Genomic DNA, 14,808 nt, shown 5'->3' with positions numbered 1-14,808 from the left:
ATGATCAGATCACCTGTGAGCTTAGTTCACAGAGCCCCTATTTCACCCACAGCTCAGACCTTGCTGGGTGTCTTTTCTTTGTCTCTTTTATTTTTCTGAGGTAACACTGGTTTATAACATATAAGTTACACTGGGTTGGTTTTCTTGAAATAACCCCTCTGTTTTTACAGTAAAATGTTATTCAACCCCAAAAGGCAAACACAGTGATGTCACACCTTGTGTTGGACTCTAAGGTCCAGAGTTGGGGTACTCCCTCTAGGAAGTGTGCTCTCATCTCCCCCTGCGCTACCTTTGTCTCTCTCTCCTCAACGCCAAGGGCCCTTCTTCTGTCTGAACTTGTTTGCTGAGCCAATGCAGCCCCCCTGGCTCATCTCTACTACCTCTGTGGCTTCTAGATAAACTTTCTTTTATAATTTGAATAAACAAATAAAGTCAGAGAGTTAAATAAACAAAAAACTTAAAAAAATGATACTGTTGCCAAGCCCTCCTGGCTCAGTGGTTGAGCTTCGACCTATGAAGCAGGAGGTCGAGGTTCCATTCCTGGTCAGGGCACATGCCCAGGTTGCAGGCTAGATCCAAGGTGGGGGGGCATGCTGAAGCAGCCAATCAATGATTCTCTCTCATCATTGATATTTCTACCTCTCTCTATCTCTCCCTTCCTTTCTGAATTCAATAAAACATATTTTAAAAAATAGTACTGTTGAAAAATCCCTTAAATTGCTCAGAGTCAGGACTGTACCATTTCCCAGCAAGTGCCAGTGTTCCCTCCAGCATTGAATGATCTGCAGTTTATCCGATCAACACAGGAAGCTCACAAGCACAATCATCGCCAGCCAGCACCCAGAGACTGAGTGTAGCAGCTCCCAGGAATCAAGGCCCAGTGATTCTTTCTTCTCTCTCTCTCTCTCTCTCTCTCTCTCTCTCTCTCTCTCTCTCTCTCTCTCTCTCTCTCGCTTTCTCATCTCCTTCCCCCTTCCCCACTTACCACCAAGGTTATGGAGTGAAATTCCTGTAAAGTTAGCTTGGATGAAAGCAAGCTTAGTAGTGTAAGAGGACAGTCTACACACCACACAGGGTTTGAACCCTGGGTCTGCCAATTGCTGGCTGTATGTCTTCATGGAAGCTACCTAACCTCTCTGAGCCTCAGTTTCCTCATCCCCAAAGGGAGCATGACAAGTTGGGCATAATTACCTCTTGGGATTGCTCTGAAGATTGAATGACTTCTTCTTTGTTAGGCATTTACTAGTAGTGTATTTTTGGAAACAGTAAGTTCTATTTCAATGTTTGTTAAATTATAAAATACTAGGCTGTGTTTTCCCTATTCTTTAAATGAAGAAATGTCAGTGTTCTTACCCAAGTCACCCATAAACTCTGTTTGATGCTTCAGACCTGGGGACCAGTTTTCCTCCAGTGTTGCAAAACTGCAGTTTCTGCACTGGCCAGGTAGCTCAGTTGGATAGAGTCCCAAGGTTGTGGGTTTGATTTCTGGTCAGGGCACATATAGGAATCAACCAATGAATGCATAAAATGTGGAACAGCAAATCCACGCCCCTCTCTCTATCACTCTCTCTCTCTTTTCTTTCTTCTCCCCCCCCCCCTTCCTTTCTCTGAAATCTGTACAAGAAAACAAGTCAGGTTTTTGACTTTGATCCTCATGTTGTTTCTTTGGCTTACCCTGAGGGTGGAGCCAGGAGACTTGACTTCTCTCCTTTTGTGTTCAATCCCTTTGTAGATCAGCATCCCCAGATCACACCTGCATTAAGTCAAAGACCACGGACCCAATGGTCATCTTCTTCACCAGTGGCACCTCTGGCTTCCCCAAGATGGCAAAACACAGCCATGGACTTGCCTTGCGACACTCCTTCCCTTCATGGTAGGAAAGAGGGCACCGACTTAGACGCTGGGTAACACTCTGGGGCAAGGAGTGTGTGTGTGTGTGTGTGTGTGTGTGTGCGCGTGTGTCTGTGTGTGTGTGTGTGTTGGAAAATGTGTTCCAAGTAGAACAAGTCCATCCTTCTTCTCCCTTCTGCTCTCTTCGGTTCAGACCACTGGGGCTGTCAGAGGCGAAGGTCTGGACTTCTAAGTGTGTGTTGACAGAAGCCTCCCAATGACAAGGGGGTCCTCCCTGAGCACCTTCACAGGTGTGGAGGGAACATGGGTGGAGGCAGCAGGCATTCTGCAAGCTGCACAAATAACAAGCCATGTGTCTTTGTCACTGGTTCCAGGTTTGGTGGGAGAGGACAGAAAGTTCTAGTGATGTGAACTGTACAAATACGGAGGTTGAGTTTCCCAATCATGAGGGGGAAGTAATACCTGGAACCAAGCATCTGCCTTTAACCTAAAATGAAGCATGGGAGAGGCTGAGGAGAGAGCCTTGGGTTAACTATGTAATCATCTGTAAACCAAAAATCTTTTCCCTCCTACTTCCTCCTCCCCAACTAGTAATATGCAGAGGAGATTAAGTTCTGTGAGGAAGTATGGTGTAAGGTTTGAGGTGCATCAAACTGACCACCAAGATATATTAAAGGAAATTTTATTCCCCAGTGATGAACAAGACTCATTATGGAGGAAGAGAAATCAGAATTAAAGGAGAGGGGAGAGGAGAAATACCCAGGGTGAGACAGGAAGGGGTGGGCTCCAGGGCACTTCGGCACACGCTGATTGGTGGTTCAATGTCTTGGGGATGTGTCTGTGGCAGATGCCAGTAATGTCATAATTCCGCCCACCCGCTGGCGGGAGGAGGATCTCACATATGGGACTTGGTTGCAGAGACTGTAAGGAGGATTTTCCAAGAGGTTAGGGGCCCCTGGGGGTCATTGCCAAAGGTTGCAGCTCCTACCTTGACTTTTCCAAACAAGTCTGATCCCCTCGGTGTATTGCTGGAATATCTATGTTTAGTCTTTAAGACCCGACCTTGAAGAAGCATGTGCTTTCTCAGGATATTTACCCTGCTCATTGTATCTAGAGGTTAAATTTAGTTCAAGCTGTTGTCACAATACGAGTTTAACAGTGCAGGCTTTCGGGGCTGTTTTGGTTCCTAAAACCAAACAAGCCCCTTAGCCTTCTCTTTCACAGAAATGTGTATCAAACAAATCTGCTTATCTGTCTCTCAGGATCTGCTGGTCAGCCCCAGCATTTTATGGTTTTTTTTTGTACCTTATTAAGCAAAGCAGGGTCAGAGAGGTGCTTTGTGGACACTGGACATCTCTGCTAATGATATCACTTGATCAGCAAAACCCTGGAGGAATGGGCATGGAAAGAATGGGAGAGTTTATGTGTAGTCAGAATAACACAAGCAAAGGCACCAAGATATAAAAGGTAACATTCATAGCCCTGCTGGTGTTGCTCACTGATTGTGCACTGACCTATGAACTTGGCTTAATGGTAAGTCAAGGCACATGCCCAGCTTTTGAACTCCATATGGTATGGGGCATGCAGGAGGCAGAAAAATCAATGATTCTCTTCACCATTGATGTTTCTCTCTTTCCCTGTCCCTTCCTCTATGAAATGAATAAAAAATATATTTTTAAAAAGTAGCACTCATAGAACTACAGAGATATGAAAGCAGCTGATACTCATCTGTCAGGGAGGCACAGATGGGAGTAGCTGAGAAAGTGAGTTGGGACCCAGAGCACACAGGGTCATGGGGACTTTGGTGTAGAGATTGGGAAAACAATGGGTGTTAAGAAAGGTTGTGAACAAGGGAGAGACCTAATCAAATGTGTATTTTGAAAAGATCACTGTGGCTGCAGGGTGGAGAATGGCTGGGGAAAAGAATAGATTTAGAAAGACCTGTTAGAGGGTCTTAGCATAATTTCGGTGTAAGATGGTGGTGGCTTGGCCAATTGCTGAGGACAGAGAGGAAGTTAAGAAGTCTGAGATTTCAGGAGATAGAATGGGAGGGTGTGCTGGCTAAATGTGGGGGTTGGGAGAGGCTAGAGAGTCAAGGTGGACTTTGGGTTTTGAGCTTGGACAGTAATGACATTCAATGAAACACAGAGAGCACTGGAGAAGAATTAGTCCAGGGAGGCAGGAGAGATTAGGACGCTCTGTGTTTGAGATGCCAGAGAGATATCCCAGAAGAGATGCCCAGTGGACACTTGGGTCTGCAGCTCACAACAGAGGTCCCTAGCTTGTAATTTCCTGTGGGTGAGCCACAGCCCTAAGAGATGGGAAGAGAGGGTGTGAATGGCTCTCCAGGTCCCTCCCTACTAACAGAGAGCTCTTCAAAGCCATAGCTTGCTAAGGGACGAATTGAGTTTTTCTCAAGGAATTCTGCACACAGAGGTCCCTCAGAAGCAGTAAGTCGGTGGAAAAACGCTTCAATCCTAGCTGAGTAGCCACTGGATTCAATTTTCTGTCTCTCCATCTACCAGCTGTTTCTGTTGTGTGTGTGTGTGTGTGTTTAAAAATGAAATCTTTATTGTTCAATGTATTGCATATGTCCCTTCCCCCCCCATTCCCTCCTTGTAGCCCACCTCATCCCCTGTATTAAATTATTATTTTTTAGTTAATGTTCACACGAGGGTATTTGTTTTTCATTGATTTTTTAGAGAGTGTGGGAGGGGGAGAGAGAGTTAGAAACATCGATGAGATGTGCCTACTGGGGATGTGCCTGCAAACAAAGTACGTGCCCTTGATCAGAATTGAACCTGCGAACCTTATGTCCTCAGGCCGACACTATCCCCTGAGCTAAATCATTTAGGGATTTCTGTTATGTTTTGATGCTGTTCTCAGAAAGGCTGCTCCCTTATCCCTGATGGCTGCCAGCATTGCCCAAACTCTACCAGTAACATATTCGAATCCAGAAAAAGAGCAACAGACTCCATCCCAGTTTTCCCAGCCTTAAGGGTCATTATGATTGAACCAGTTGAAGGGGCATTTGACCAGGAAATCCAATTGGCTTGCTTTTGGGACTGGGGTGGGAGTGAGTCTGGAGCCCCACACTAACCGCATAAATTCAGAGTGAGAGGGGTGGCTCTCTGTCTCAGAACTAGATTTTCCAGCCCTTGGTCACATGCTCCTGAGCTTACAAAGCTGAGGCCACTGTATTTTGGAGTTAGCAGGAAATTGCTGAAGCTGAAGCCCTCTGATGTCCTCTGGTGCATGTCAGATCCAGGTTGGATTATGGCTGCGGGGGGGACCCTGTTTGAACCATGGACAGCAGGGTCTACAGTCTTCGTCCATCATCTGCCCCAGTTTGACCCTAAGGTCATTGTAGAGGTAAGAGGATAATCTCTCACTGTCAACAAACTCCAGGAGAAACTCATGTTTCAGGCTCAAAAGCTGGCCCCTGTGGAGAATAGTGTATGGAACAAAACAGCCCATTAGGGTGGTATAACCTGGGCTCTGGGTGTCTCAAAATGTGTGGCACTGAATCAGTCAGTGAACCACCCAGAATACACATTTTGAGAAATTAAAGCAACCAGTACAATCTCAGGTCTCCTGGCTCCTCCAGGGCCAGGTGGCTGGTTTGTGTGTGAACTGACAGAAGTGTTTAAAAGCAGAGCCCTTGGAATATGTTGGTTCCAGTTCCTTTTCACACCTTTAACATTTGTTACAGGTAACCTCACCTCTCTGAGCTCAGTCTCCTCACCTGTCAGATGGGAGTTTTAATAATTATGATTTCATAAGATTGTTGGGAATATTGAGATGATATGGGCAAAGTGTGTAAAGTGCTTAGCCATCAGGCCTGCACCTGAAAACAATCAGGAACTGGCAGCAGTAGTTACTGTTACGTGTACATCATGGTGACAATTGAAGTTGCCTAGATAAACCCTTTCAAATGACTTCCTGCACCTGACCTTGCTGTTTGTGTCTGCACTCACTGCACCCTGGCTTTCCTTCCCAGAACTGCCTCTCCACCTCTCAAGCCCAGGCCCCGCCCCTCACCACTGTGGGGCCTGTTCTTCTCCAGGCCCTTCCATTGGAGCCCCTCACTACTCATCTTTAATCCATTATGCCCTTTCTACTATATTATTAATCTCTCACTTTTCATCAACTCTACTTCCTCAGTCCATAAACACATTCATGATCAATATACAAATACTGAAAGAATCAACAAATAAATGGGCTCTCCTTGAACAGAGATCAGGAAAAAAAAAAAAAAAAAAAAAAAAAAAGGTAATAATTGGCCAGTACTTTGTTGTTGTTGGCCAGTATTTTTCATCTTAACAATAAGTACAATATTTTTCTCTGTTCACCTTGTAGACATTCTTTAAATACCCTATCACCCAGTGCCTTACTGCGCCCTCTGTATTTCGAATGATTCTGCAGCAGAATTTTAGCAGGTATGTAGAAGTGGCTTGTTGTAATCACAATCTTTGGGTAGGAGGTTACGGAGTCCGTTTCACCGTGGTCTTGTAGGTGGGGAACAGGCTCTTGCACAGGGTTGGGAGGAGAGAATCCCAAGAATCCACACACAGGAAATTGCGATGTGGCAATGTGGTTTATTTGTTACGTAATATCAATAGAGTTCTCTGGGCTTCGGCAGGCCCATCTTGGTCCTGCCCTGGAAAAGTCCAATCTCATCTTCAAAGGCCAATGCCTGGAGTTTCTGCTTTATGACCCTTTGGGCCTGGAAGTCTCCCCCAGGCCCTGGTGCCTGTAGACCTGCACGGTCCTTGCTCCTGGGCGGGAGGGACAGGAACAAATTGGGCCAGTGGGGACCCAGGCAAGAGAGGGAGAGCCAGCATTACCCTCTGGTTCTCAACCAGGAGCTTTTTCAAAACAATCAGTTAACTTCCCAAGATTCCAGGGGCATGCACTGGGTCCACCTTTAGTCAACTATCTTATTCCAGGTCAGACTGACAGCCTCTGTCATCCAACACCTCCCCCTGTGCCAGTTTGACTTTACTGGGCAGTTCCTGATCTCCCCCGAATCCTCCTTCACACAATTCTGAACCAGAGTGGGGAGAGATGGGTGTTAATCCCCTCGGGGAGAATATGCTGCCATTTCTTGGGTGTGAAACAGACCTCTGCTTCCCAGCTGACTGTGATCAACATTGCCAGCCTTTCCCCTGGCTATTTCTTTCAATAACTAGCCAAGGATGGTAATGGTTGGACTGTTTCAACTCTGCTTCTTTGAGGTCAGTGAGAGCTAGTGTGTGTGTGTGTGTGTGTGTGTGTGTGTGTGTGTGTGTGTGAGAGAGAGAGAGAGAGAGAGAGAGAGAGAGAGAGAGAGAGAGAGAGAGAGAGATATGTTGGCAGTGATAATTACCAGCCAGGCGAATTTGTTTGTTAAGCAGGAGTAAGATAGTAATGTAACAGTGAACCTTGCACCATTGTGTCCCCCCCCCCCCCCCGCAAACCTTTTTATTGTGAAATAACAAACCCACAGAAAAATACATAAGACATAAATTTGTAGATGAAGACATTGTTGAAAATTGACCCAGTATGTAACTACTCACTCAAGTCACAGTAAGAAAACATTGCCAGCCCCAGTGACCTCCTCAAACCTCTCCAACTCCCCTAAAGGAACCCACTATCTTGACTTTTATGGTGTTCCCTCATTTGTGTGTTTTTTCTTTTTTCCCCTTGTAGTTTCCCTTCTAAGGAAATATTCTGAAACTGATCAGTCTATTTTACTTACTTGTGAACTTTGTAATGATATTATTCTGTAATGTCTGGCTTCTTTTTTCTAAAATCATATTTTTAAGATGTGCCCACGTTGCATCATATTGCTGTAGCTAACTTTTATTGCCGTATAATATCCCATTTTGTACAAGTCCACATTTTTTTCAAAACGTTGTACCACTAATGGACATTTAGATGGTTTCATTTGAGGGGGATTGATGACTAGCACTGTTCTTGCACATTCACCCTGTGCACTCACTATGTGGTGTATTTCTAGGAGAAATTGCTGAGTCACACTGACACCGCATCCTACCCCCTATTTTTCAAAGTATCCAATCAGTATGTGTGCCTTTGTTCCACATATTTGGCAACATTTGTTCTTGTCAGAGTCTTTAATTTTTACCAATCTGATGGATGTAGTGTTATTTTTCTATAACTTTATTTTTGTATTTCCCCTTGTTTCTAGATTAGTTTTGAGCTAATCTTGTCTTTGAACCTAAGGGCACTTATATATTTTTTAGAGACTCTAAAATGGAAATGGCTGCTTCAAATATCAGACCTAATACCTTTTAGACACAGAGTTAAAATGACAAGTACTTGAACAACTACCCTTACGAAACTAACTCTGAAATATAACTTGCTTTTATTCACAAAGCTTCCATCCCAGCATGCCCTTGGAGTCTGCCTCTATCTGTATTTAAAAGCTCATATGACAGACACCTTTTAAGACATTCCTCAGATGATGAAATTGGTCCAAACACAGTAAAAATTCAATCAGGGCATCACTAATGACTCCATTGGAGACTGTGGTAATTTCACCTACTTTGGAGCAAAGTCCAGACAAGTGAGGAAGACACCCCTAATGAAATCAGCCCCCTGGTCCACCACTCCTGACTCTGTGTATCAGGAGAGGTCACAGTTGGGGTGGGGTGCATGGGAATTGGAGCCAGAGGTCTGCCACTACTCTCATCTCCAAGAATTGGTCCAGCTCAGCCTGCTGATGATGCTCAGACCTCAGTCACTTCTCCTCATTTCCTTTAGGGAGTCCATTATGATTTTGATTGTTTTTGTATTATTTCTGGGAATTTTCCTGGCGGAAATGGAGGAGAAATAACGTATAGCAAATGGTGTGCCTAGTACAGGATATATCTGCTACAGCAGACTTTTCTGTTCTCTCCAAAATTCCTTCTTAAAAAACTGCTACCCGTGACCACTCCTGGTTTCCCACACCCAGCCTAATCTTCCATGATGATCAGAGCAATTCACTGACAATCCCTGACTTGCATTCTCCACTCAGGGACACAAAGCCCTTCAGTTCACATAACCCATCTCCCCCAAGGCAGGAAGTGCAGTCCCATAACCCCCAACGTGTCCCCGGAGTCCCAGCCTTCACCCCCTCGCGGTTTATAAAACATCGCTCTTTCCACATAGGAGCTTCCCTCAGACGAGGTTTCAATGTCCAAATTTAGTTGGATCCCTAACTGAACCCCTTAGCCTCATCACCCCCCCCACCCATCACCCCACTGAAGAACAATTTATAGGGATTGACACCTGGAAGTAAATGACGTCCAACCAGAAGTGAATTACATCCAACCGGAAGGCAAGTAAGAAAGTGAGGAAACAGAAAGGTATATAGGCTCCCCACTCCTGGGTCTGAACAGGAGGGCCAGGGCCTGCTCTGAAGCTCTGTGGACACCTTGTCTCCCCCAAGCCTCAGGTTCCCCACTCTGGAGCATTGCACCACTGGTGGGGAGGCCCTTCTGCCCGAGGAGCAAGAGAAGTGGAAAGAAGAGACGGGCCTTCTGCTCCACCAACTCTATGGACAGTCAGAAACGGTAGGTGGACAGGTCGCACAGGGCCACCCAGCCCAGCAGAGGAGCTGAATCTGCAAGAGCATGTGCACAGGCCACACTGTGTGCACAGGACGCACTGTGTGCACAGGACCCACTATATGCACACCCAGCAGAGGGCAGCTCTGGAGTTCCAGGCTCATTGGCCACATATCAGTTTGCAGAGAGACAATTCACACACATTCTTTGACTTGTCAAGACCCTAGTGTACTGCTGACTATTGGGCAAAACCTTCCATTGGGTCTGAGGACAGGGCTACATCCCTGGGATCAGAGAGCTAGAAGGAGCAATGTCAATGGAGGCCCCGCCTACGAGTGCTGCCAATGTCATCTCCCTCCCTAGAGCTGCAGTCATAGGACCAGGCAGCAGCTGGCCTCGAAGCTCATCTCTGGGTGTGTATGAGGGCAGCACACACCTGTGATTGTGGTGAATGAGCAGGAGGAGAGGAGGGAGCACAGGCAACACACACACACACACACACACACACACACACACACACACGCAGTGTGATCCCCAAGGATGTCACTGAGCACACAGTGGGCGGGCCGTGCAGCCTGCTGTGTTGTCTGGACCCTCAAGGGCTTCAGTGGTAGGAGGAGAGACTATCTCTTTCCTGAAGCATCCTCAACCCCCTGATGCCCACACAGCCCCTCACTCGCCTCCCACCATCCCGTCAGCTCACAGAGTCACCCCTCTCAGGACCTGTAGGGCAGGCTCTCTTGGTCTTAATTCACATATTTGTCTGATGGTATGTTGTTTTTGAGAAAAATGTTTTATTTTAGTCAGTGAAGTGGTCTGCTTCCAGGCCTGAGAAATGGGAGGGCTCTAGGCCTGACCTTGCATGGCTCACAGTTCACTGTTGGACGAGGAGAAGCACCAGCTACACCCAGAACCCCGCCCCTTAGTGTGGACTGCTTGAGCCACAGAATACTCCCTCCTGGCTGCATGGAGCCTCATTGCTCAAAGCTCTTGCAACCCGCTCACTCACCTGTGGGTGTTGCCATGTCCTGAAGTGTGAGCAGCAGCTTGGAGACGCAGGCCTTCCTCTGCCAGGAGCTCAGGTCTCAGCTCCTCTCAGCATCGCCAATGGCAGCCTGAAGCCCATAGGCATACTGAGGAGCCTGCCAGAAGCTCGACTTCCCTGTCTCCAAAATGGGAATAGAATGCGGACTTTGCGGGTGGTGGCGAGGGGAGTGGAAGGGAATGTGTAAGCCCTGGAGTTACCCAGCCTGCACACCCCCCAGGGCCAGCCCGCTGACCACACTGATGTGGGGGGATTGTGGGCCAGGTGTCAGGGGTGCAGAGCAGAAGGGGCGTCTCTAAGGTCAGACACTGGGTATCTGTGGAGGGAAACATGCCCAAATGTCAGTATAAGGCCTGTTGGCAACAACAGAAATGCAGGGGAAATGCCACCGGAGGAGGATTGCCCGGGACTTCTCCTGGGGCCTGAGTCTGGGCTGGTTGCACTTAGGAGCCAGGTGAGCTCACTGGTGCGGACCTGAGCAGCTTCCCGCCCCGCAGGCCCTGAGAGGGGGTGCGGCCTGGCCCCTTTGACAGGGGAGACCCAGGGCATTAACTCATGTGTGTGACTGAAGGCTTAGCTTTAGGACAGATGTTAGCTTCAGAGAACCAGGAAGGAGGCATAGTTCTTCAGGAGGGCAAATGGGGGTGGGAGTGGTGGCAGAGGCACAGCCTCAGTGATTTCAGTGATTTCAGGCTGATTGGCCGCAAATCAGTTTACAGAGAGACAATTCACAGTTTTCGACCCGAGGGCAGAGGAGGCAGGTTTCTGTCAGGTTCAGTCTTGAGTAAGTGTTGGTCAAATGGACACATGTCTAGCATGCAGTGGGCACTCCTCCACCCAGCACACTCCCACAGCCCCGAGCTCATCCCTTTGCTCCTCTCTTGGCCTCCCCCACGGGACCCTGTGGCCCTGGCAGCCGGCACTGGCCCAGTGCATGCCACATGTCGGGCTCAGTGACTGTCTGCTGAAGAGCTGGGTCAATGCCTGAGCCCAGCGCGCAGAGCTCCCAGCTACCCCACAGGCTCTATGAGCAGTGTGTGTGAGCAGCGGTGCTGTGAACCATTGTTGCTGCTCTGTGATCGGCCTGAACCCATTGACAACTGGTCTTCTCTTCCTTTTGTGCACAGGGATTGACATGTGGAACTCCCCGGGGGGCACAGGTCAAGCCAGGTTCCATGGGGAAAGCCATCCCGCCCTTCGACATGCAGGTTTGGTCCTAAAGGCGTGGCCAGGGAGCACTGAGGGCTCAGCTGGGATCAACCCCGTGTGACACCAGGCCGCAGAAGAGCCGTGCCCCCTGTCTGAGTTGTCCCTCCTCCTCTCCTAGTTCCCCTCTGGTTTCCTGGGAGGGTCAGTACTGTGGGCATCAGTGCAGTTCACCGTGCCAGCCGAGGCCTCGCGCATAAGGCCATGGCACACAGCACCTGGGGGTGCCCCACAGCTCTCTCCACCCTCCGGCTTTTAGCTTGTCCTGACCCCTGTTTTCTAGCTTGAAGACACACTCGATGTCCAGACCAGGAAACAAACACACCCATGACTTGCTGATTTCAAAGACTTGAGCTTCATCCTGTTTTCTGACAGGGATCTCCCCATGGGCCCCACTGGTGTCACACGCATAAGCCAGGCAGAGGTGGGGGGGAGCAGGGGAGGCAGGAGGGCTGGGAGCCCTGCAGGGGGCCTCACAGACCTCTTTCTCCAGATCATCGATGACAAAGGCAACATCCTGCCGCCCAACACTGAGGGCAACCTTGGCATCAGGATGAAGCCCACCAAGCCCATCGGCCTGTTCATGTTGTATGAGGTGAGGGCGCCCTGCCTGCTGCTCCCTGGCCTGATCACCCCTGCAGCAATAAGGTAGGGCTCCCAATTCTGCATCCTGAGACTACTCCAATATCCCATTATGTGGTCCAGTTCAGTGAAGCCAGGTCTAGTTCACACAAAGCTCACAGCCTTTCCTTTCCTGACCCATGTGGCACTGAAGTGGTGGAGAAGCATGGCTTCGGAATCTTCGGACTTGGGAGCTGATCAAGAATCAGGCTTCAGCTGGGTTCACATCCTACTCTCCAATTTACCAACAGGGCGTGAGCAAACCTAGTAAATGTCCTGAGCCTCCTGAGGCCTCCCTTACCCCCACTTCTCAGAGAAAATCACACCGTAGGAATCATGTGTTTCCCAATGTCAAAGACATGGCAGAGCTAAGGTTCAAACTCAAGTGTTTCAGCCCCATAACCTAATGGGAAATCCAGGGATTACAGAAACCTGTGATGGCTCTAAGGAAACTTGCTCAGACTCCTGACCAGATAAATCCTAGCCCTCCCAGGGTAGTAGAGGCCACTAAGAGGAGATTCTCAGCTTCCAAGATGAGCATGGAAAGGGGGGCACACCTGAAATAGATCTCAGATTCCATATCCTTTTTCCAAAAGAACAGCCATCAGAGGCTCTTTAGGTGTCACTGTTGTCATCACTGTAGCCTCCAGGTGGCGCTGCTGCTCACATGATACTATGGACCAACAGTAAAAAGCACTGGTTAAACCATTCATCAATTTTGTTGAATCTTTTCAAAGATCCAGCTCTTGGTTTCACTGATTTTTTTGTAATGTTTTTTTCAGTCTCTATGTCATTTATTTCTGCTCTAATCTTTATTATTTCATTCCTTTTGCTTCTATGGGCTTTTCTTGTCTTCTTTGTATTTCTTTAAGTTGAAGGGTTAAATAGTTTATTTTTTTCATTAAAAAATAGTTTTTTGTTTATTTTTTGTTTGTTTGTTTGTTTTGAGGTAGGCCTGTCATGCTATTAACTTCCCTCTCAGGACTGCTTTTGCTGTGTCCCCGAGATTTTGGGTTGTTGTGTGTTCATTTTCATTTGTTTCCACGAAGGTTTTAAAATTTATTTCTTATACCAATCGTTAACCCATTCTTTGTTTGATAACATGCTATTTAGCCTCCATGTGTTAGAATGTTTTGGGGTATTTTTATTGTAGTTGATTTCTAATTGCATTCCACTGTGATATGAAAAGTTGTTTGATATGATTTTGATCTTGAACTTGTAGAGACTTGTTTTGTGTCCTAACATGTGGTCTATTTTTGTGAATGATCCACGTGCACTCGAGAACAATGTACTATATTCTGCTGCTTTGGGGTGAACTGTTCTATAAATGTCAATTACATCCATCTGATCCAGTGTGTTCTTCAGAGTCACTGTTTCTTGGTCACGTTTTTGTCTGGAAGATCTATCCAGTGAAGCCACAGGGTGGTAAAGTCCCCTGCTATGATTGTATTTTTGTCAATCTCTCCTCTAGCTGTTAAAGACTAGCAGTTTTTAACATATATTTAGGTGCTCCTATATGGGGTGTATATATTTTTTTCAGGGTTCTATCCTTTTACTGGATCCATCCCTTTTGTATTATGTACTAAAGTGATCTTTGTTGTCCTTTGTGATGGCCTTCACTTTGAAGTCTATTTTGTCGGATATGAGTATTGCTACTCCAGCCTCCCCCCCCCCCCGCCTTTCCATTTGCTTGGAAAACATTTTTTCCAGTCCTTCACTCTTATTGTGCATGTCTTTTGTTTTGAGGAGGGTCTCTTATAGACAGCATATAGTTGTCTCTTGTTTTTGTATCCATTCAGCTGTCCTATGCCTTTTGATTGGACCATGTATTTTGTTTACATTTAGGGTTATTATTATTATTTTTAAAATTTAATACATCTTTATTGTGCATATTTATTACAATTGTTTCTTCTCTCCCCCCCCATAGCTCCCTTCTACCCAGGTCCCACCTCACTCTCTACCCTTACCTCACCCCCCACTGTCCTCATCCATAGGTGTATGATTTGTGTCTATTGTTTTCCCGTATCCCCTATATCCCTTTCCATCTGAAAAATTTCAATCCACTCCCATTCTAATCCCCCGATTCTATTATATTCACCAGTTTATTCTGTTCATCAGATTTTTATTCACTTGATATTTTGATTCACTTGTTGATAGATATATATTCCTTTTTCATAATTTTTATCTTTATTATTTTCTTCTTTTTCCTCTTCTTAAAGAATACCTTTCAGCATTTCATATAATACTGGTTTGGTGGTAATGAACTCCTTTAGCTTTTTCTTGTCTGTGAAGCTCTTTTTCTGCCCTTCAATTCTGAATGATACCTTTTCTGGGTAGAGTAATCTTGGTTGTAGGTTCTCATTATTCATCACTTTGAATATTTCTTGCCACTCCCTTCTGGCCTGCATAGTTTCTGTTGAGAAATCAGCTGACAATCCTATGGGTGCCCCTTGTAGGTAATTAACTGTTTTTTCTCTTGCCGCTTTTAATATTCTCTCTTTGTCTTTTGCCCTTGGCATTTTAATTATGATA

The 14,808-nt window shown here is 46.6% G+C and overlaps 1 protein-coding gene across 8 annotated transcripts in view; it reads left to right on the top strand.

The window, feature by feature from the left end:
- LOC311622126 (acyl-coenzyme A synthetase ACSM1, mitochondrial-like) overlaps nt 1-14,808 on the top strand; it is a 42,352-nt gene that overhangs the window by 11,887 nt on the left and 15,657 nt on the right. For 2 of the 8 annotated variants that reach the window (XM_084882932.1, XM_084882931.1), the window contains 6 exons: nt 1,733-1,873; nt 5,064-5,223; nt 6,211-6,290; nt 9,287-9,410; nt 11,577-11,657; nt 12,149-12,250. In XM_084882932.1, the coding sequence (XP_084739058.1) occupies nt 1,733-1,873; nt 5,064-5,223; nt 6,211-6,290; nt 9,287-9,410; nt 11,577-11,657; nt 12,149-12,250 (688 nt within the window). The remainder of the gene's footprint in view (nt 1-1,732; nt 1,874-5,063; nt 5,224-6,210; nt 6,291-9,286; nt 9,411-11,576; nt 11,658-12,148; nt 12,251-14,808) is intronic. The other 6 variants (XM_084882934.1, XM_084882935.1, XM_084882937.1 and 3 more) reach the window with 4 other exon arrangements.

The sequence above is a fragment of the Pipistrellus hanaki genome (assembly GCF_964339955.1).
Source record: "Pipistrellus hanaki genome assembly, chromosome: 4".
In the NCBI taxonomy this organism is placed as follows: Eukaryota; Metazoa; Chordata; class Mammalia; order Chiroptera; family Vespertilionidae; genus Pipistrellus; species Pipistrellus hanaki.
This window is presented reverse-complemented; position numbering and strand designations above follow the sequence as displayed.